Raw genomic sequence first — 23,920 nt, forward strand, 5'->3', positions numbered from 1 at the left:
CTTAGGGAAAGGGAAGGTTATAGGAACATTGTATGTATATACTATTGAAATTAATTTGGTCTCAAATCAAACATGATTTTTATAGATTCAGGATGTTATTCTCAAGAGCCATAGTAACCACAAAGACAATATATGAAACATATAAATGAAAAGAAATAAGAAAAGACTCAAAGTGGTACAATGAAAAAAATAAAAATGAATATGAAAGTAGGCATTAACAGAAGACTTGAAGGACAAAAAAGGATAAAGCTTACAACGACCAAATAGCAAAATGACAGAAAAGAGTCATGCACCATCATTCAGTCCAGCAGTTACTTCAAATATAAATGGATAGAAATCTCCATTCAAATGACAGAGATTGGCAGAATGGATAAAAAAGCATGACCCAACTCTATGCTGTTTTTGAGAGACTCAACTTAAATTCAAAGACACAAGGAGGTTGAAGTAAAAGAATGGAAATATACTATGCAAATGGTAACCAAAGGAAAACTGGGTTTTGTGGTGGTTTGGAGCTGCGTACCCCAGCAAAACGTTCTTAAACATAACCCGCTCCTATATGTGTCAACTCATTATAAGTAGGACAATTTGTTGAGGTATTTCAGTTAATGTGTGGCCCAAATCAATCAGTTTGGGTCTTATTCCCAATACTAAATTCCTTTATAAGCAGAATGAAATTCAGGCACAGAGAGAGAGAGAGAGAGAGATAAGAGGGAGCAGCCAGAAGCTGAAATTCAACAGAACCTGCAAGATAAGGGAGAGGCCAGAAGAGACTATTGTGTTTGTTTTAATATGGCAGATGAACACAAGACCAAGTATCATTGACAGCCAGCCCCAGAATATCAGGGAGAAAACATTGCCTTGATGCTGCTTTCATACTGACTTCTCCTAGCATCAAAACTGTGAGCCAATAAATTCCCATTAAGCCAACCCATTGCATCATATTTGCTTTAACATGAGGAATCTAAAACAGTTCTCTCTACTAGATCAGATAAAATGGACCTTAAGTCCAAAAGTGTTATGAGGAACAAAAATGGTCACTATATTATTAAAAGTGTCAATTCAACAGGAAGACATAACAATTATAAATATATATGCACCTAAGGCAGAACCCCAATATGACGCAAATATTGTTCGATTTGAAGAAGGAATGTACAGTTCTACATTAATAGACTTCCAAACACTACTTACAATAATGAGTAGAAATTTAAACAAAATATCAGCAAGGAAATAGAAGACTTGAATGAAAACATAAATGAATTAGATGTAACAAACATATAGAGGAGCACTTCACCCAACAGCAGCAGAGTACACATTTTTCTCCAGTGCACATGGGTCGTTCTCCAGGATGCACTATTTATTAGGTCACACACAAAAAAATCTCAATAAATTAAAAAATGTTGAAATCGTACATATATCTTTTCTGACCACAATGGAATCAATATCAGGAGGAGAACTGGGAAATTAATATGTGGAAATTATCAGTGCACATTTAAACAACCAATGGATCAAAGAAGAAATCACAGGGGAATTGAGAAATATCTTGAGGCAAATAAACTTGAAAATGCAAAGCTCAAAATGCTTCAATTAAAAACGAAGAAAGATCTCACATCATAATCATAACCTCACACTGGAGTATCTAGACAAAGAAGAGCAAACTAAACCCAAAGCAGCAGAAAGAGGGAAATTACAAAGATTAGAATGAAACTGAGAATCAGAAATAATAGAGGGAGTCAATGAAACCATGAGGAGTTAGTTCTTTGAAAAAAAAATCAATGTAATCAAAAGACTTTTAGCTTGCAGACAAAGAAAAAGAGAGAAAGCATACAAATAACTGAAATCAGAAATGAAAGGAGAGATGTTACTACTGATCCCACAGAAATAAAAAGGGTTATAAGAACATATTATGAAAAACTAAAATTAGATAACCAAGATGAAATGGGCAAATTCCTACAAACACAGAAACTACCTACACCGACTCAAGAAAAAATGGAATATCTCAACAGACCAATTACAAGTAAAGAAATTGAATACTAATCCAAAATCTCCCAACAAGAAAAGCCCAAGGCCAGATGGCTTCCTTGGTGAATTCTGCCACCCATTCCAAAAAGAATTAGCACTAATACTACTCAAACTCTTCCCCAAAAATGAAGAGAAAGAAACACTTCCCAATTTATTCTGTGAGTCCAGCCACACTCTAATACCAAAGCAAGGTAATGATACCACAAGAAAATTCAATATCTCTCATGAACAGAGATCAAAAATCCTTTCCAAAATAAGGGTGGTTCAACATGAAAAAATCAATCAATGTAATACACTTTATTCAAAGAAAAAAGAGAACACATTATTTTCTCAATTGGCACAATTAAAAGGTATTTGACAAAATTCAGCCCTACTTCCTGATAAGAACACTCAGAAAACCAAGAATAGAAAGAAATATCCTTAATATGATAATGTCGTATCATGGTGAAAGGCTGAACTCTTTCCTTCCAAGGTCAGGAACAAGACTGCAGTCACCATATTGGTGTACAATTGTTATTCAATGTTGTACTGAAATTTGTAGCCAAAGCAATTAGGCAGTAAATAAAAGTTATCCTAAAAGGAAAGGAAGATGTAGAAACTTTCCCTATTTGCTGATAACATGACCCTATATATGGAAAATCCTGAAAATCTACAACAAAGCTACTAGAGCTAATAAACAAATTCAGCAAATTGGTGGGGTACAAGATCAACAAGTAATAATCAGTAGTATTTCTATACACTGATAATGAACAATCTGAAAAAAATCAAGAAAAAATCCATTTATAATTGCCACTAAAAGAATCAACTATCTAGGAACAAATTTAACCAAGGATGTAAAGGACTTGTACATGGACAGTTACAGAACATTGCTAAGAGAAAAATCAAAGGAGATCTAAGTAAATGGAAGTCATCCCATGTTCATGGATCAGAAGACTAAATATTGTTAAGATGTCAATTCTGCCCAAAGCAATGTACAGATTCACTACAATCCCAATCAAAATTCCAACAGTCTTCTTTGCTGAAGTGGAAAAACTAATCACCAAATCTATATGGAAGGGTAGGGTCCAAATAGCCAAAACCATCTTGGAAAAGAAGAACAGAGTTGGAGGACTCACACTTACCAATTTAAAAATTTGTTACAAAGCTGCAGTAATCAAACTAGCATTGTACTTGTACAAGAACAGACATATAGACCATTGGAATTGAATTGAGAGTCCAGAAGTAAACCCTCTAATCTATAGCCAGTTAATGTTTGACAGGGTTGCCAAGTTCACTCAATGGAAAAAGAATAGTCTCTTCAACAGCTGTGTTGATAAAAATGGATATCCGTATGCAGCAAAAATGAAGGTGGGTCCCTGTCTCACACCATATGAAAAAATTATCACAAAATGAATCAAAGACCTATAAATAAGAACTAAAAGAATAAAAACTCCTAGAAGAAAGATTAGGGAAGCATTTTTAGGACTTTGTTAGCAATGGTTTCTTAAGAATTTACACCAAAAGCATGAGCAATAAAAGAAAAAATAAGATAAATGCTACTCCATCAAAATTAGAAACATTTGTGCATCAAAAAGGACTTCATCATGAAAGTAAAAAGACAACAGACATAACAGGAGAAAATATTTAGAAACCACACATCCGATAAAGGTTTGCTATCCAGATAATATAAAGAAATCCTGCAACTCCAATAAAATACAACCCAACTAAAATTGGGCACAAGACTTGAATAGATATTTCTCCAAAGAAGATGTAAAAATATCCAGTAAGCACATGAAAAGATGCTCAATATTATTAGCCAGTAGGACAATGCAAATCAAAACCAGAATGAGATAGCATTTCATACCCACTATAATGGCTACTATTGAGAAAACAGAAAATTACGAGTGTTGTAGAGAAAGTGAAGAAATAAAAACACTTTCACAAATGGTAGAAATGTAAATTGGTGCAAATGTAATTTGGTGTAGCCACTGTGGAAAACAGTTTCATAATTCCTCAGAAAGTTAACTATAAAACCATATGACCAAAAAAAAAAAATGTCCTGGCAATCCCAATTCTAAGTATAAATCCAAAAGAACTGAAGCAAGGACTTGAACAGATATTTACACACCAATGCTCCTAACAGCATAATTCACAATTACCAAAAGGTTGAAACAACTCAAGTGACCATTAACAGACTAGTGGACAAACAACATGTGGTATATACATACAATGGAATATTTTTCAGCCATTAAAAGAAATGAAGTCCTGATACCTTTGACAACATGGAGGAATCTTGAAAACATCATGTCAAGTGAAATAAGCCAGACACAAAAAGATAAATATTGTATTATCCTTCTAAAATAATTAGAATAATCAAATTCAGAGAGTCAGAAACTAAAATATATCCCTATCATTCTGGGGACTTTACCTAGTTTCCACTTGACCTATTGCTATAGAGCCTGGCTGAACCCACAAGCCATCTGCCAAAAGATTAAAACCAGAATTCAATTACAACTTCATTCTAAGCACAACTGTTTATGCAAAAATTGTATATGACTCCTTTGATATTTATGTAGTTCTTATATTTTTATATCCCACTTCTGATTTACTAGGTTACAAGGACATGGGTTGGGGTAGGGAATGGGTAGTCATGGCTTAATTGGTACAGAGTCTCTATTTAGGGTGATAGAAAGGTTTTGGTAATGGGAGGTGTTGATAAGAGCACAACATTGTAAATGTAGTTTACATCACTGAATTATATATTTGGATGTGTTTAAAAGTGGAAATTTTAGGTTGTCTATGTGTTATTAGAAAAAAACAATAAAAACTATAGGACTGTTTAACACAAATGGTGAACTCTAACTTAAATTGTGAGTTTTAGTTAATGGTATAATTATAATACTGTTTCATCAGCAGCGACAAAGGTACCACACTACTGCAAAGTGTTAATAATAGGGAAAACTGTGTGCAACTGGATACATATGGGAACGCTGTATTTTCTGCATGATTCTTCTGCAAGCCTTCAACTACATGTTGAGCTGTAATGAAAAAAATAAGATATATGGTAGCACTCAGAAAAGAGGAAGTAAGTAGGTCTCACAAAAGTGCTTCCCAGAGGACCTGGTTTTAGGAAAGAAGAGCAAAGGAAACACCTGAACAAAGTATGGTAGCATGAGAGTGCATAGGTGTTAGAGAAAGACTGTGGTTGAGAAGAGCCCTTGTAGGGTAGATAAGGTGAAGTAACAGGAAGTGGGGCTGGAAAAATGAAGGTGATGAGAAGAATAACGATGATGACAACAGGAGGCTGTGAAAGACTTGGAATTCTTGTTCAGGAATTTCTACTTTAGCCTATGTATTAGGGTGTTTCTATGTAGATCAGTAAAATAATCATATGCACACACCCACACGCATACACATATGCATGTGTATATATATATATATATATATATGTAAATCATCCTTTTAATTGTGTCATATCTTTGCAGCCCTTCATCTTGTATATATTAAGTGCATAAAGGGGGCCTTTTTTGAAGAGAAAGTATTCTCTCTCTTTTTCTGTCCTTTTTTGTCTCCCCGCCTCTCTTTCCCAGTAATATTCTTCAAATTGTATCATTGAAGTTTCCATTAGTTCTGACATTTAGACATCAAATGGATTCTACAGAGCAGGGCTGAAATTTTCTTCAGGTGTTTTCCTTACCCAAAGAAACATCAGGTTCGATATAACAGCAGTAGCAACAACAATAAAGTAACAATTAAGAATTTATTGGGCCTTTTCACAAAGATGGCGCTAAAAGCAAAGAAGGAAGCACCTGCCCTCCCAAAGTCGAACTGCCCCTCCCAAAGCAAAGACTTTGAAAACCAGGAAGTCAATAGTGAAAAGCATCCAAAGCCACACACACACAAAAAGATCCACACTTCACCCCTACTCTGCCACCCCAAGACACTGCATCGCAGAAGAAAACCCAAATGTCCTCAGAAGAGCACCTCCAGGAGAAACAAGCTTAACCACTGTTCCATCATCAAGATGCCCCTGAGCCCTGAGTCAACCATAAAGAAGGTTGAAGATGACAACACATTTGTGTTCACTGTGGATGCCAAGGCCAACAGGCATCAGATCAAACAGGCTGTGAAGAAGCTCTATGCATTGACTGGCCAAGGTCAACACTCTGATCAGGTCTCATGGAGAGAAGAAGAAGACAAATGTTTGACTGGGTCCTGGCCATGACACTTTGGATGTTGCCAACAAAATGGGATCATCTAAACTGAGTCCAGCTGGCAAATTCCAAACATAAGTTTTTTTGAACATTAAAAAGAAAGAATTTATTGGGCATATATTTATACAAGATATATGTATAGCATGTACTATGTGCTATACATGCATCATATATAATCCTCACAGTTATCATCTAAGGTAGATATTATTATTAATGCCATTTTACAGGTGGAAAAACTGAGGCTCAGAAGTGAACTTTCTCAAGTTCAGTAAGTGGATAGAACCAAATTTCAAACCCAGGGAGCCTGTTCTAGAGGTAGGGCTCCTAATCACCATGCCACACCAGGTACAGGCCAGAGACCTCAGCCTGTCAGTGTCTCCTTAAAAACTCTTCATGTGAGTCAGTTTCCAATTAGAATGGAGGGGCACTGTAGAAAGGGTGGTAATCTTTAGTTCTTCCCTGCCGTGCTTCTCTCTTTGAGCAAAATCATTGTGCAAGGAATTTACGACACCTACCCTTCTCTGGGCCAGAGTTGTTTTACAGATCAGATGAGTTATGAGAACATACTTTGATGATTGCAAAACCCTTTATGAACACAGTTTCTATAAGTATATAGGAACTAGACTGTAAGGACTATTTACAGAAAGATAGGTATTTTAAGTTTTGATAATGACTCCTTAGAGAGGGTGTGTACACAGCCCTGGTCAAGCCCATGGTCAGGTGCCCATCAGCATCCAAGCCCCACACCAGGCCTTGCTGATGACTCTGTCCTGTTCTGAGGGCCCACCAGATTTTTCATCAAGTGGCAACACAATATTCATAATTGATGACCAGTTGGGTATTTTTCTTTTTATTTTAACAGTGTTATCAAAACTCATACACAAGTACAGTTTCTGCATTATTTTCTCAATAATTTAGGTACCTGGTTCTCAATTTTTAATCAGCTCACCAAACACAGCCTCCAAATGCAAACCCCACAACCTCCCCCCTGGTCATTGCACAGAACAGGTGCTTGCTGCTCAAATGGCCTCATCAGATCTCCACTGGGTTGACTTCCCAGAGCAGTCTGAGCAAAGTTAGATGTGACTCAGGAGAAGTTTCTTCAAATTCATCTTAGGCAGAAAAGCATAAGGCTTTGATGTAGCCTTTTGCTATTTTCAAAGTAACTTAGGAACAGTGTGGGGAGAGACTCTCAGCAGTGGTCTCCTTGTACCCAAACTTTCCTTGTTGTAGTATCAACATTCAGCATAAGCTGAATGGAGGAAACATAAGAGGAAGTCTGGGAGAGGGTTCCTAGAAACCTAATTAACCAGAGTCTCAGCATCCTCCCTCGCAGCATGTAACTGCTTCTAAACCATCATGCTACATTCATTTTCTGGCTAATATAGAAAAACTTGAGCTGACTTTTGTTGTTGTTGTTGCTCATTGTATATTTGCATAATTTTATATCCTGAGCAGAGTTCCTGATTTTGCAAGAGCATAATAAAAACAGTGTGAATTGGCAGGTTTGGGGGTATGATTTGCAGCTGGTCTATCACTTCCGCTTAAGCTTAAAGTATTATATAATTATCATATTTTATAGGACCTGAGCTTATATTTGCATCTGCTCATCTTTTTTTTTCTTTTTAATAAATACTCCTTATTCACGTTTATTTTTATGTAGATGAATTGTCCAACATGCTCATTTTTTATATTTTTCTGCTCTTAATATAAATTTATATGCTTCAGTTCTATTGAAACCAAAGCACCAAGGTCTAATTGACATAATAACAGTGAACACGGTGAGACCCTTGGACAATTTTTGTAGATTGAAAACAATGACAAAGCAAATGTAACCCAGGGTTACAGTAATATCTCTAGCCATCCTCCTTTCACCCGTTGTCATTATTTTGATTAAAAGGTGTATAGAAGCCACAGTGTTTTTTCAGGATGCAAAAATTATTGCAGAAACTTCCTCTATTAATGGAAATTATTAGAGGGTGGAAATGGTACTCGAACAGCAAGAATGACATTAATTATGCAAAAAGCAATCGTATCTGGCAGTTGGCAAGTATGCATTATTCTTCAACAATCATCTGTGGGTTTGTGTCCAGCCAGCGTTAGAAATCTGAAAGCTTTTTATTTTGGCTAAGTTTTCAGAGCACTTGGACTTCCAGCATCTAGATAAAAGGTAATTTGGAAGGAAATTATGTTGGTGAAATTGAAGAATTCAGTAATGAGTTCTGTGAAGATGAATCAATGCCCAATTAAATGATTATATCAAATCCAACTTTAAATGTTGACTTAAAATACATTTAAAGGCTTTGAAAGTAAGATGTTATATATACATCTAATCAGAAAAGTAAAGTCTGTATTTCCTAGCCTGGTAGAGGAATGGAGTGTTTTCACTGAGCAAAGAGTTTGGTTAATAGAAACTTTATACAAGAATTACCTGTACGCTAAGAATTAGAATAGATGGCAATGACCTGGCTTGTTTTCATAGTTTCTGTTCCCTTTTGCAACTTTTGTCTATTTCTCAGGGTTTTTTTTTCCTTTTTCCCTGTTTGCACCCCTTTTCCAGGCTCCTTTCTCTATTTATCACTGTTAATGCTCTCACCACCTTCTATGGAATCTGTTTTTCTTATCCAGTGCTTCTTGCACCTGTTCTTGTCCCTTTATAGTGGTGAATACAACCAATCAGAGCAACTGTCATCACTTCATTCATTCACTCAGTCAACCTTTAGTGAGCTCTTGCTGTGTTTAAATCACTAACCTAACCACAAGGAAGGACTGCAGAAACTAATGTCATGGGCATCCTGCCATAGGCACAGAAACGCATGAGTGGGATCCAGAGAATGCCCAAAGCAATTGAATTACTGAACATATATGAAAAGAGGCAGAGAGAGAACTGGAAAGTTAGGTTGCTGCTGGTTATTGAAGGCCTTGAATGCCAGACTAAGAATTTGAACTTAATTTGCTAGGTAGTAGAAAAACAGTGAAAGGTTCTGTGTGTGTATGTGTGTTTGACTTTTCTAACAAGGTTTTGACACAAAAATATCAATTTTTAGAATGTCATCTCTTTAATTCCTTTCTCTTCACCTTGTCTTTGTTCATCTTTCTGTAACTTGAATTCTGCTGACATATAGTTAGGCACAAAACAATTCAGTACATAAATATTTGGGGCTTCTATGTGTCTGATTTCAGCATTAATGGTAGCATTAGTCTGGTAACTTTGTGATTCAAATAGGTGCCACACACTGAGATAGGCGTTCAAACCAACAACAGTTGTGTTCAGTGTGCAGTAGTTTCATCACAGAGGGTAAGGCTTCCCTACTAGCCTCCAATGGCTCTGAGTTTATAGAAATCTTTCCATACTGTAAGCAATTTACAGAATTAGATTCCTAATGGCTGATTTATATTCCAAATCCAAGTTTAAATCTGAATTACAAAAATGGTCTGTGATTTTTATTTTAAGGCAATGGGAAAAAAACAGCGTTCTATAAACAAAGGAGCTTGAAAGTGGCAAACTTAGTAAGACAAATGCCAAATTTCCTTAGAAAATATGTTGATAATCTGTTGCATTTTCTACTATATAATAGGTTTGGTTCAAAAAATAAGATAGATATTATAAAAGCGAATTACTTCTTTCTGTTAGCTGCCACTGAATAGGTGTTTCATTAACTCAATAAATAGTAATGACTAGGTGATATACTAGCCCTAAGAATACAATAATGCATAAAGAAGCCATTGTCCCCACCCTCTTTACAGTATGGGGCCTTGTGTAAACTACTTAATAGACTGACCTCAGGTATGGATAACTGAAAAAAATTATACACAATCAAGTTTTTATTTGTTCTCTAAAGCATAACTCTTTATTAAAAATTACTTTTACTATGCTAAAAAATTATGTCTATATACACACACATATTAATGCTTCCAACTATATGAAACAAATATTGCTAGGAAAATTGGATTTCAATAATACCTTAACACATTCAAAGTGCTTCCAGATAATCACAGTTTCACATATTCCATTCTACTGCCCCCATGCATTCATTCAAACCTCAGGTCTTATGGCTTAGTTCTTTGTTTAGGAAATAGAGTGAAAGTATGTGTAATGATTCCTGCCAATGTATAAAGCATTACTGTTGTGAGTGAGGTCAGACAGATCTCACTTCAAATCCTAGCTATGCCATTGAGCGGCTTTGACCAAAGACAAGTTACTTAACCCTCTCTGCGCTCCACTTTCCCCCCAGTGAGGTAAGGCAGTGATGGAAACAGTAACATCGATAATAATTCACGAAACCAATATTGTGTGTCTCAAAGAATCCTTTCTCTCTAGTAACTGTAAATGGGAGTGACTGGTATTGCCCGCTGAGTGAAAGAGAAAAAGGAAGCATTCTGAAAAGTTTAAAATACATATGTACATATATTTACATTGAGTATTCCAGTATATTTTAAACATACTGAAGGCTTTAGTAAATGAATTTCCTTAATCGGATTAACAGCTAAAAAAAAGATAGTATGAATTCTTAAGAAATAATATGAAAAAACTGTTATATCATTTTTAAGATTTAGGATCCAATTTAAGGGTCAACTTTGTTTCTTTGGGGATAAGTTAAGAACATTGTCACAGAATAAAATCAAATAAAGCAGCAGAGAAATGAATGACTCACAGACATCCAAGAAACAATTAGAAACCAAATTCAAAGACTACGGGTTACTATTATCCAGTGATTAGGTAATTAACTGAGACTCCACTAAATTCCTGTTTACTCTGCTCCTGGCAAATGCAGAACAGATAAACATACATAGATTTCTTAGGGACTGCTTTTCCTAATATCGTTTTTTCATCTTTTCATTAGACCCTTGTCTTCCCTCAAGAATGAGTTTCCATTTTAGCCAGTATGTCAGTATCTCTATTTGTAGGTAGACAGATGGGGGAAAGGAAATAAGGAAGGGCGTCTCGCTCTTTAATTAAAGACGAAGAGCCAGATTTTGCTCTTCAAGCTTATTGGCGAGCACACACACACGTCCAAGCACACACACTCACAAAGTGCATCTGATAGATGAAACCAAATTTGTAAAATTGTATCCACTATCATAGTTTCTATGGTAACTGTTTCTTAGGCCAAGACACAAACAGAGCTGGGCAGGAGATGTCTGATTTTATTTTCACAAAGACAATCAGAAGAAAGATAATTTAAGTTATTAAGAGGCAGTAGCTCAGTGTACATTCAGCTAGTACTTGTATGGTACTAGCAAATTTACTTCTTAAATCCTGATAAATACTTCGTAATTTCAAATGTCTGTAGATGATTTGACTGTCCTCATTATTCAGCTTTATAATAATCATTCTGTACCTGCACACAGGTATAAGTGGTTAACGTAAATTTGGAAGTTGGGAAGCTATATGCAAGTTAAATTTTATAATTTTTCCTATATTGGAAGGAACCCCAAGGTCTTAGGTTTTGTTTTTTTTTACTCATCCTTTGTATGCAGTTTAATTGAGATTTATCCACATTCCATATAATAATGCAAAGTATGCAATCAGTGGTTCACAGTATCACCATATAGTTGTACATTCATCACCAAAATCAATTTTAGGACATTTTCATTACTTCAAATAAATAAACAAATAAGAACCCATATCCCTTATCCCCACTATTATTATTTATTTTCTTACTCAGTTGCCTATACACTAAAGTGAGTGTCAGTCACAAGGTTTCACAAACATGAGGTCACACCGTAAAAGCTATATAGTTATACAATCATCTTCAAGAATCAAGGCTACTGGATTACCATTCAACACTTTCAGTATTTTCTTCTTGATATTCTTTTTTTAATGCAATATTATTGAGATATATTCACATACTATATAATCATTCAACCGAGCTATTCTAATTCAGTAAAAACTAAAAAGGAATATCCATATAATGCATAAGAATAACCTCCAGAATAACCTCTCAACTCTTTGAAATCTCTTAGCCACTGAAACTTTATCTGTTATCATTTCTTTTCCCCGTTTTGGTCTAGAAGGCTTTCCCAGGGCCAGACTCATCCCTGGGAGTTATGTTCCACATTGCCAGAGAGATTTGCACCCCTGGGAATCATGTCTCATGTAGGGGTGGGGAGGATAATGAGTTCATCTGCAGAGTTGGCTTAGAGAAAGAGGCCACATCTGAACAACCAAAGAGTTCTCTGGAGGTGACTCTTGGGCATACTTATAAGTAGGAATAAGTTTCATAAAGGCAATCGTCAAGATTGAGGACCTGGCATATTGAATTGGTAGTCCCTAATGCTTATAAAAATATCACGAATTCTCCTGGGGGGGGAGTTTAATATTTTCACCTTTTTCCCCGGTCCCTCAAGGGGACTTTGCAAATATATATTTTTTAATTTCCTGCCCAAATTACTCTGGGATATATAAGGGTATTACCTCAACTTGTACAAAATAACAACTTTCACTCCATATTCAAGGCTCCATGAAATTATGTTGTTTGCATAAACTGACCATACAGGTGAAATTAGATAGTGTGCTACAGACAATATAAATTTTGAATCAAATAAACATCTCTTCCTTTGGTCTCACCCAGACATTGAAGTTTTAAAACACAGTCAATGACACCCTTTCCCACCAAATCAGTGTCATTCATATCTCTAATTGAAGTCTCATCTCTTTTTCAGCCTCTTTAGCAGTTGCTGACTTTCAGAGCTGCTGAACTCTTCTAACTCTGAGTCTCAGGTATCACACAGAGACCCAGAGTTCCAGGAAACAAAGGTCTTAAGTTTTAACTCTGACATTTTATAAAAGAGAGAAATGAAGGCACAGTGGTTCAAAGACTTATCATATAAAAGTACGAGTTATTTTTTTTTATATTTTGATTTGCTGTGTTTTCTAACATCTAGCAGATGTTCTATATTAACCTATCAGCTGAATATCCAGTTATTTGATGAGATTACTGAAATCAAATTAGAGAAAATAAACACTTCAGAAATAATGGTTTGAATGAGTGTGTGTATTTTTGCCTCTCTCGATAGCCTACTTATAAATATCTGTCTCAAGCTTGATAGACTTCTCTCTCATTGCCAAAGAGAAATAATTAAACAACCTATTTTGATTTGGTTTATTTTTGTTTAAATGGAGTAGTGCCCTTAGTCTCCCTCCAAATATGGAGCATTTTGGCAGTATGTCATAATATTAAATGTGCCCACAACTAAGTTTGTAACTTTTTTTGGAAATTTTCATTGTGTGGATTCTCTATAAAAATCTTCCAGCCAAACCTGTGGCTAGGTTAAAGCCATGTATTCAAAAGGAAACTTGGGAAATGGCTCAAAAATATGTCATGATACCAACTTGAAATGCAATTTCCAAAAATGGCATCTAAATTTTTATATTTTTGCATCTTAACTTGATATGTCTACTCATTTTGGGGTACTAGCCTGAGTAAGATACAAATGAGGATGTTAAGTATAGGTGAATAAGCTGTACTGTAACTTTGCCACAGCCTTTCCACCACAGCAACTTTTAAACTTCCTTGGAAAACTGACTTATGGGACATAAATTACAACTTTGGAAAAAATGTATGCTAACCTGTAAAAACTGGAAAACATGTTAATTTCGAATTGTTTCATATTTTATCCTCAGACATTTGCAGAAAATCTTGTATGATTTATTCTTTTATTTTTAATGAATTGTTAAAAATGTTTGAAAGGGCATTAAATCTTCCCCTCTGCCATTAATCTGCAAGTGGGGGAAATAGGGGGGTTAAATGGCCTCTTTAGTATATTGCTTTATGAAACTGCTGATTCTAGCAATGCCAGTCTAGAAATACATACTAATTTAAGGAACCCTGAATGTAAGCAGCAAGCGCCTTGCTTTTGTGGAGAAAAGACTAATAGCTTTATTTTAACACGGCTCTTAACATTCCAGCCATCAGCAGGCATTGAGTGAATGAAATTGGGAGAACTCCCATGGACTAAAAGCATCTTAATTCAACATTCCTCCCTTAGGCTGAGCCCTCCTGATAGGCTGTCATAATTCAGCCAAAGAGGGATGCCACATAGGAAGAGGTATGAAGGTAGGAGCTTTTCAAGTTGTTTTAAATAAGCTCTCTGAAGTTTCGATTCCTGAGTTGTATCGGTGAGAGAAAGATAAATATGTTCAAAACCCAGGCCTAAGTTCTGACATTACAGTGTTGTGAAAAAGACTAGGTTTTTGTTATGACTTAAGTCAAGATTATTTCTATCAGATATATATTTAGGTCATTACATTAAAAAAAAAAAAAAGAGCCTGCACTATACGAAGTGAGATACAGGGCTTCTTTAAAAAAATTAATTGGATCAAAGCCACTGACCTTATTTTCTTGTGATGAGGGAAATTACCTAATAAGGATTTCTTTAAGCAGGAACAGCCCTGTGTCTTGTGGAACACTGAGCAAAATGAGAAATGAGTCTATAAATGCATAAGCCTGATTTCTTTTCCCTCACCCCCTCCTCAAGTGGCCTGGCTTCCTAAGGACCTAACCAGAACTTCTTATAATTAGCTTCTCTTTGGCAATCATCTATCTGCAATTTCCTACATTCCTTTTACAGCTATTTGCAAGATTCTTTATGACCAATACAATAATCTATATTGCCACCATTTCTGATTGGGTTATTTTAAATTGATCAAACTACAGGAGATTAGATAAATAAGTTATAAATGGGATATGACATAGCCATTAATATTCATGTTTTTTAAATATATCTAATGACACAGGAAAATGCCAATAAAAAATAGTTGGGGAAAACTCTATATACCATTAAAATATGTATATATTTGTAAATGTTGTAAATATTAATAGAGGTCATGTCTGGGTAGTTTTCCACAATAGACATTTAGTGAGGAAAAGCAGTTAGATCTATTTTTAAATAATGGAATATAGATTTATTCCCATCATTTCCATTGACTAAAAGTGGGTCCTTGAGAAAGAAGACTTTCTCTAGTCTCTATATCTCAGCATTCTTAGCATGTTACTCTACTTAAGAGACAGTAACAAATGATTATTTACTTGAAAATAACAATCCCATTTTGTGAGCATAATAGCCTAAGAGAGTACAACCAGTGGATATTTACTTATTAGAAAACTATATAGAGAAGCTTGACGGCTACAGGAGAATAAAAGTAGCTCATAACGACTTTTCACATCATACATTCTGGCTTTCTCTTCCCTTCAATACACTTGAAATCTCAGTAAAGCACCTGGCACCATCACACTGCAAATTCCAGCATACACTTTTTGCAGACCTTATATGAGTCACTCTGTTCAGTTGCGGAGAACAATATCCACTCTAGCTAGTTTTAGCAAGAATTTATTTATTATACCATAGTAATTGCTTATACAATCATATGAAGGACTAAAGAAACAAGTTCTAGGATGGGCTTTCAGAATGATTTCCGAAGCCACACTACAGAATCTACTGCTGCCGCATCTATAATGTTGATCTATAATCAGGAAACATTGGGCTCCCAAAGCCCCACAATTACCGTCTACATTAGCCACCATGATTAGCGAGGTGCCACAATCAGGAAGTTACCTCTGCTGCCAGCAGCACCAAAAGGTGCCATCCAAGCTACTTCACAGTGGCTTCACCATTACCTAAGGGTAAAATCGAGTTCCTTGGCATGGTACATGAGCTCCTCCAAAGTCTTATCTGTGTCTATATCTCCCAAAGTTGAACTCTGGAGTCGGCAAGAAATAATCCTTGCCTCATTTCTACCACTTGTTTGCTGTACGACCTTGGGCAACTGCTTAGTTTTCTCATCTGCAAAATGGATCACTCAGGTTCCATTTTGAGTGATCCTTACCTCCTAGGTTTACTAGGAGAATTGATTGGGATAATGTAAGCAAAGTACTTAGCCTTGTGCTTGACACAAAATAAGTTCTGAATAGCTATTGAATTACAAAAGCATTAGTAATGATTGCAGCCAATGTAATAAATAGCACAGAAGAGCTACTGTTACTAATATCTCTTCCTCATACCATCTGTTTCTACCTTACCAAGATCTTGACATTCCCTGAATCAACACAATGCTTTTCTTATGCCTCCATGCTGTTTCATTTTTGTCCTCTCTGCTTAGAACGCTTCTCATGCTTCTCTTACACCCTTTTCCCCCGAAAACTCTTCGTCATTGATATTCAAGTGTTAGAGGAAGCTTCACCACCTATATGAAGCTGTCATCAGCTTTCCCAGGTGGATTTTGGTGTCCATGCTTTAGGCACACACTGCCTCCTTCCTCCTACTACTCAAGCAGTGATCTCATTGCACCATAATTGTCTGCAGGCCTGTCTCCCTGAGAACAGGGATTGATGTCTTCATCTCTTTGTATCAAGGGCCCAGCATAATGTTAGGATACAGTAGGTGCTCGCTAATTTCTAATGGAGTGCCTGAGTTAATGATGTTGCAGTGTTAATAAAGAAGAGCATAAATACATACACAAATGGTAAAGAATGAAATAATTTTTGACATAGCATGCCACCCATCTGTTAAATCTTCATCCTGTTTTTAGTTCATGTGATAGATACAGAAAGGTCTGATAAACGGTCCTTGCGTTCAAGGAACCAACACGCTGTTTGAAAGCCTATTGGGGCCAATCACTGCCCCTCAGGATCTCAGAAGCTGGTGGAAGAGACCTCAAGAGATGTGAGCACAGGAAGTACATAGGAAGGAACAAGGAGTAATAAGGGCCAGCACTAGAAAGAAAACAGTTAATAACTTCTATGCAGTTGTTCATAAGGAACACAGAGAATTCAGGGCATTCAGGGAGGGCTTTGCATAAGCCGTGGGTAGAGGGCAGGTTGTAAGCAACCCCTGTCAATAAAGAAAGATTTCAAGGAAAAGGTGCTTTTAAAATTATGGTCTTTCCACATCTCTGGGTGTAACAAGCTAAAATGGCCGGGGCGAATGACTTGAATGAAGCCTTTCCACAGGATATAAAGCTCTTTAAAAATTAAAAATAACCAATATAGAAACCATTTTTGAAATAACAAACAATATAATTATTACAGTAATAGAAACAATTGATTTAGGGTTGCAACAAAAGCAGATTAACCCGAAACAAGTGAAGTGTAAGCTTCAGGGTCCCTCACCTACATGGGTCCCTGTAAATGTTCCAGGTGTGGCAAAGCCGGCCTGGGAGCAACAAGCCTTTCGAGGTTAGCATTTCTAGTGCATTCCCTAAAGAGACCTCGGAAGAAAGGGGTCTGAATCTCCAAAACACAAGTAATTTTTTGAGACTTTTTTCTCATTCTAAATAAAAATTCACTTTTGCACACATACATACACACACACACAATATATATATATATATTGTGTGTGTGTGTAGTCCTTGTCAGAGCCTAAGGAGCATGATGACTAAATGTAACATATCCTGGATGGAATCCTGGAGCAGAAAAAAGACATTAGATAAAAATTAAGGAAATCGGGATAGGCTGTGGACTTTGGTTAATAATAATGTGTCAATATTGGCTTATTAATTGTGAGAAATGTGCCTCATTAAAGCAAGATGCTAATAGTATGGAAACCTGGGTACAGAATATATGGGAACTCTCTATACTATCTTCTCAATTTTTCTGTTACTCTAAAACTGTTCTGAAAATTAAAGTCTATTTAAAAAGAAAATATATATATGTGTGTGTGTGTGTGTGTATGATCTTATAGCCCACCAAACATCGCCGGCATGAATTCAGTTTGATAATGACCCTTTCCTGAATGAGGAGACTTTGTTGTTAAATGCAGTGTTTGTGACTTGATCATCAATTCCTGTAGCCATTCTGGGTTCTTCTTACTTTTCCATGGTTGATTTTTGGCAGGCGGCAGCAGCATTTATGCGCTGATTATAATTTTGAGATGCATTGTCAGTAACCAGGGTATATAATAGATCTTCATCTCTAATTACTTTTTTTTCTCCACAGGTGTCTGGAAAGGGTCCAGATGGGAATGCCCACAACCTCCGCTTCGAGGGGATGGAGAGACAGTACGCCTCCTTGCCCAGGTAACATTGCTCGGGGTCTACCACCACCAGCTCATCTGCAAATGAAGTCTTCAGAGAATTCTGCGTGGAACAGAAATCAGGTTTTTAAATAGGGACTGTACTATAATTTTGCCTCACTGCCATCTGCTGCAGCCCTAGTGCCATCTTCACAACCGTGCTAATAATTGAAACACTGTGGGTTATTTTTTAAGGGAAGAAAAGAGTATATCATTGCAATTGAACATGTCAGCAAGAATATTGGATACTGAATGGAAATTCTAAGCCATTGCTATAAAAATGGTATCAAACATCTCACACCACACTTAGAGACAATAAAATAGTAAATCCTCTGTCCTAGGAGTTAGCCATGAATAAGGGCGGTCCAACCTTAACCTTGGAGCATCGTGTGGGTGTTAGAAAGCAGGAGGGAAACGTGAACCTGGGAAGGTGTTCTTTGCTTGATTTAAAATCTGACCATGTTCTCGAGGCAATAAGCAAGACTTGCTGAGAGGCACAGATGCAGTCGGGGGAAAGAGACAACTGCGTGGGAAAAGTTTGCTTGGCAATTCTGGCCTAACATGAGCCACTTATGCTGTAACTAGACACCTCTGAAAATGAGATACAATTCTCAAAGGTTTGTGCTTATCTGTAAGCTGAAGAATAATTTTAGTATACTATCAGTAGCACATGACAAAGAGGAAATCGTTCCAAGATTACAATCCAGCCTCTCTGGGAGGTAGAAGAGTTGCATGTGTGAGAATTAGTAAGTTAGAAAAAAGAAAAAACAAAGAAATACCAGCCAAAAAAAAAAAAAAAAACCTGAAATGCTACAGAATATCTCCTTTTAAAGAGGAAGGGAGAGCTGCTTCATCATCACAACTGAGTGTTCACCCACTAACTCAGCCATGGAGCTCCTCTTTTGAGTTACATGTGGGCTACCTGCTGTGAATTTACAAAAAAATAACATCCTGAACGTTAAAAGGCTGTAGTCTGAGTACTATCTGCTCTTATAAATAGTCTGTTGATTTTCAAAAGGAATAAAATCTCAAATCTAGCAGAGAACCAATTTTTAGCACTGATTGGATAAGATACTCAACATATACAGTATTTTTAAAGCTTCTGTACAACTGCATTTTATCTGATGTCCCTGTGTTCTTCTTGCATAATAATGCTATTTCGTGAATAATTTGTTCTTGCCCCTTTTTTCCTCTCTTTATTTTTCCCTGGCCCAGTAACTTGTTTTCATTAAAAGAAGAGAAGTAGTTTCCAACATTCATTTTAAATATAGGATTTCCTGCTTTCAGTGTTGAAGTATATGGAAGTTGTGGTTAAAGCAGATGGAAAGTAGCATGTTCTTATGAAGGGGGAAAAAAACAACAACCTGGAAGCAGTTTGTCTTCCTGGCCAACATGCACTCAGACTGCGGAAATGAGTATTTTTGTACAAATTAAAAGCACAGAGACAGCATTTAGAATTCTGCAAGTTTCACCCATTCATTCACGTCCATTTATCTATCAATCACCTATGAGTTATCAGGTCCTGGAATACAGAGACTAGAGACCCAGTCCCCATCCTGCTTAGGGACCATACAGTCTAGTGAAGGAGGCAAGTAAAGCCACTTCTCATGGCAGTGCAGCATGTGCTTAGCTTAGTAATTATTAAATAAATTCCTCCAAATTTCCAACTCCTATTTATTTCTATTAGTAATCTCTGAAATGCTCAGTCATGGCTGACATGTTTAAACAGTTTATTTTAGGATTAAACACCTCAGGGGCAGTTTTCTGACAAAGGCAAAACATTTATGCTGTTTGTGGCACTGGAGCTACAGTGTATGAATTGGCAAAATCCTGCCAGCCCCGAGAATATAACTGTGGCTGAAAGGGAAGTCTTTTAGACTGAAAATAATTTTGACGAAAAGTACACTCACACACATATACCATGGTAGGAGTGATTAGCTGCTCATGCCAACAGACCTTTGTAGCAACCAGAAGTAACCATGATGAGGAATAAATGGGGCTTAGAACAATGCATCAGATCCCTGGCATTAGCTTTTAAACGGGGGCCTCAAACTTGGTTTCCTATTTCAATAACTTAAGAGAAAATGCAAAGCACCTGTGCAGGGAATGTGTTCCAATCCACCATGGGGTGGGGAGCCCATATTTACCCAAGGAGATGCAGAATGCAAAGGCAAAGGGATACACTGCTTCTGAAAAGGGTGTAGATACAGCTCTGAGTGCCAGTGACATTTCCCCTGGTTCTCTAGTCTTTCCCCCCGCCCTGGAGATTTTACTGTCCACTTAAATGAAGCATGCCAGCTCAACTTCTGCCTCCCTTTGGCAGGAACGTGAGGCGAGCACATCTCTGTAAGCACGGGTGCCCTCTTTGTCACAGTGGCAGGGAGCTTTCAAATATTTATGGAGTTAAATTTTTAATTAAAAATAGGAGTAATTCTATCTATAGGAAGTCGGTGCCCAACCTTAAAGAGAATTTAATATGCTCCTGACTGATTTGGTTCCCATGTTGTCTGTGGAGAGCATCACTGGAGTTTTTAAGATAAACTCGATAATGTTGATAGATGTCCCAAATCTGGAGCCATCAACACAGAGAGAAAATGCCCCCCCCCAGTGCACGGAGTTGGTAAGGGAGTCCCCCTCTCAAGGGGCACCCTCTTAGGCTCTCATGGAACTCTGTCATGGCTTAAGTAGGTCCAGGTAGCCTTCTGCCAGGCTAAATGACACTTGACAAAGTCAGAGCTCTGGCCATCACAGGGAAAAGCAATTCCTAGCATTCAGTAGTTATGAGATTGCCTAAGGCTAAGGGCTAAGTGATGTTAAATGTTATGGTTAAGCAATGTTAAATCATCTGCCTCCAAAGAAAAATAACTCTATTTTTTTTTTCTCCTGAGGGTGCTGTTTTGGAAAGCACAGTGTGGTTATAATACAACCTCATGAGCAAATACCAGCCCTTTACCAGGACCAATGTTTTACCAGCTTGTCAGGCCTCCGGTTTTCTTTGGTGGTAAACAGAATGAAATCAAAATTCCCTTATTCTTGCCTGACACAAATTATTACTCACACTGGATAGAAGGGAAGTGGCAATTTCCTAGGCTGGCTATAATGCATGAATATGAATATGCGTATTTTTGCAAAGGACTTTTTCGCGCCAGCCTCCCAGGCCCTTTCAGTTCTCCCAGGCCCCATTCTGATTTTACAGGCCTCCTTATGGTCAGTCCCCTCAGCAGTGAACTCTCAACTCTACCATCTCAAGCTTCCATCATTCCCACCTGGCCCATCTCTGGCCCCACGGGATCCCATTATCCCCTTCTCTGCAGATGGCTCAGTACATCAACACATGATGTTGCTTTTCCGGGCTTATAATCAAGTGTGGAGTCATAAGTAGTGAGCAAAAAGGCACTGCACCTTTTCTGCTGTCCTGCGTACATGGGTGGCGAAAGCTTGCTAGAGAAACTCATAAAAACTGCATTCACTGGTTCCACTACAAATTCATATTATGCAGCCCCAGCTGGGCCCCTGCTGCTGTCCAGCATTCCTTTTAGTTGTGTTGTTGACTCTCTTGACGATCCCTAAGAGGCCGTTTCAACCCTTTTCTACTCCTGTTAAATTCTACAAAGATGACTAAGCCCCAAAGCCCAATCTCTGGAGATGACCTCACTTCCTTTCCTTTATGACCTTGAGGTACTCAACATTAGTTCCTCAACTTCTGCTTCCCACAGTTCAGACTCACTGTGCCTTCTCTAACACACACTTCCCAAGAGGAGGCAATAAGGACGTGGACTTGGAGTTGGGCCCTGATTAGAGCCCCAGACCTGTCACTTATCACCTGTGTGACCTTGGACAGGTGATGTAATTGCCCCAGGCTCTGTTTTCCAATGTGAAAAGTGGGGATAGTATCAGGGATATCATAGGGTGTTGAGATGAGTTTTGAATACGATATTATAAGCAAAATCCTTACTGAAAAGCCTGCCTGGCATATTTTAAGGATTTTTGTTTGTTAGCTCTTTTCTTTTTATATATATATATGTGCTGTGTGGCAGAGGCCACATTTCATTCTTTTTCCAAGTGAGTATCCCCTTATTGCAGCACCATTTGTTGAATTGTTTGTTTTTGTTTGTTTGGAGAGTGCATGGGCCGTGAATTGAACCCGGGTCTCCTGCATGGCAGGCAAGAATTCTACCACTGAACTACCCTTGCACCCCTGTTAGCTCTTTTCATTTTATCTCTGGAGAAGAAGTGTTCTTTTCTTTAATGAGGCAAACCCATACACTGGAACTCATTCTGCCTGCCTTTTCAGAGACCCTACACCATCAATAACTCCTCTCTCCACTGCATCTTTAAGTGCACTCATCAGTGGCTTTCCTCCCCCAGCCTATTACTGCAACTACACCGTCTTGACTGCATAGTTTACTAGGAGTCCTACAGGTTAGAGAAGGCGAGAGCTAAGACCTACCTGGAGACCTACCAGGGATACTAACTGAGGCGAAGGATTAGGCAATTCTGGGGAAGGACCAGGGGATCAAGAGCAAGAGGATATAGCAAACTAACGCGATCTGAGTGATAAGCAGGGCTAGTGGACATGCCAGGGGCAGCAATTCTTGAATATAGTGTTTATATAAACAGAATACAGGATGCAGATTCAGGTCTGGACATAAGACCAGGGCTCCTACCTAACCAGACTTGGGTTTACAGCTAAGATTGCCCCAGTGGCCAGTGGGAGTCAGGCACCCAGGTGGAGACCCTACCCCATGTGAGTTAACCAGCAAGGCTGAGCTTAATACTCTTGCCCCCAGGGCAGATCTGGTGTGGGTGCACCAACCTTTTAACCAGTGGAGGGCAGCTGTTGAGATACTGCTAAGAAACTCCTGTTGGCTCAGAACCAGGTAGTGCTGAGCGTGCAGCTACAGCAGCACTCATAGCCAGGCAGGCTGGGTGACAGGACTGCACCCATGAAGCTCAGCCTTGCCCATCAAGAAAATAAAGACCTTCCCTCAATGCTCCTTCCTCCTCCAATTCCCACTTCTCCTACTTTAGGATAAAAGGGCCTGTACCTGGTTGACTATTTCCATGCCAGCCGCTCATTCTGTAGACTCGCACTGAAGGCTTCTGACCATACCACTGATAGTTCCCCTGATTCTGCTCCACCCCTTTCCTTTATGTAGATTCTCTTTGAATGGTACCCTCTGCTCCTATGGATTCAATTCTCATAACTATGATCATCACTCCAAAACATAACCTGGCTAGCCTTCATCTGTCACTCTTGTTGTGACTCCATTTACACTGGAGTAACTGCCTGCTTGATATTTCATCCTGCTGCTTCCAAGACACCTCAGAGTCCCCATGCCTAAACCCTGCTCTCATGTTGTCTTTCTTTAGCTCTTCTTCCTTTAGACTTCCATAACATGCATTTGGCAACCCTGCAGTGTCACTACAAACACCCTGAATTAGATGATGATTCGTCACTGCCCCTTCCCATCCCCGCTGGATTATTAATTCCTTGCGGTAAGGGAACCATTTTTTATACCCCTCACCAACTTCACATAGGCTTATATTATATAGTAAGTGTTCAATGCTTTGATATATAAATGAGAATATATTTTTATACAAGTAGTTTTTGGAAAGAATTCCTCCCAAGCTTTCTTGGCAGTTTATTTCAGGATACTATTTGTCAATATAAGCAGTAGTTTCTCTATGAAAAT

The 23,920-nt window shown here is 37.8% G+C and overlaps 1 protein-coding gene across 19 annotated transcripts in view; it reads left to right on the plus strand.

Moving 5' to 3' along the window:
• The window catches only part of PARD3B (par-3 family cell polarity regulator beta), a 1,143,268-nt gene that overhangs the window by 1,067,961 nt on the left and 51,387 nt on the right, over positions 1-23,920 (plus strand). For all 19 annotated transcript variants that reach the window (XM_077154793.1, XM_077154795.1, XM_077154796.1 and 16 more), the window contains one exon: positions 18,149-18,228. In XM_077154793.1, coding sequence (XP_077010908.1) covers positions 18,149-18,228 — 80 coding nt within the window. The remainder of the gene's footprint in view (positions 1-18,148; positions 18,229-23,920) is intronic.

Source organism: Tamandua tetradactyla, chromosome 3 (assembly GCF_023851605.1).
Source record: "Tamandua tetradactyla isolate mTamTet1 chromosome 3, mTamTet1.pri, whole genome shotgun sequence".
In the NCBI taxonomy this organism is placed as follows: domain Eukaryota; kingdom Metazoa; phylum Chordata; class Mammalia; order Pilosa; family Myrmecophagidae; genus Tamandua; species Tamandua tetradactyla.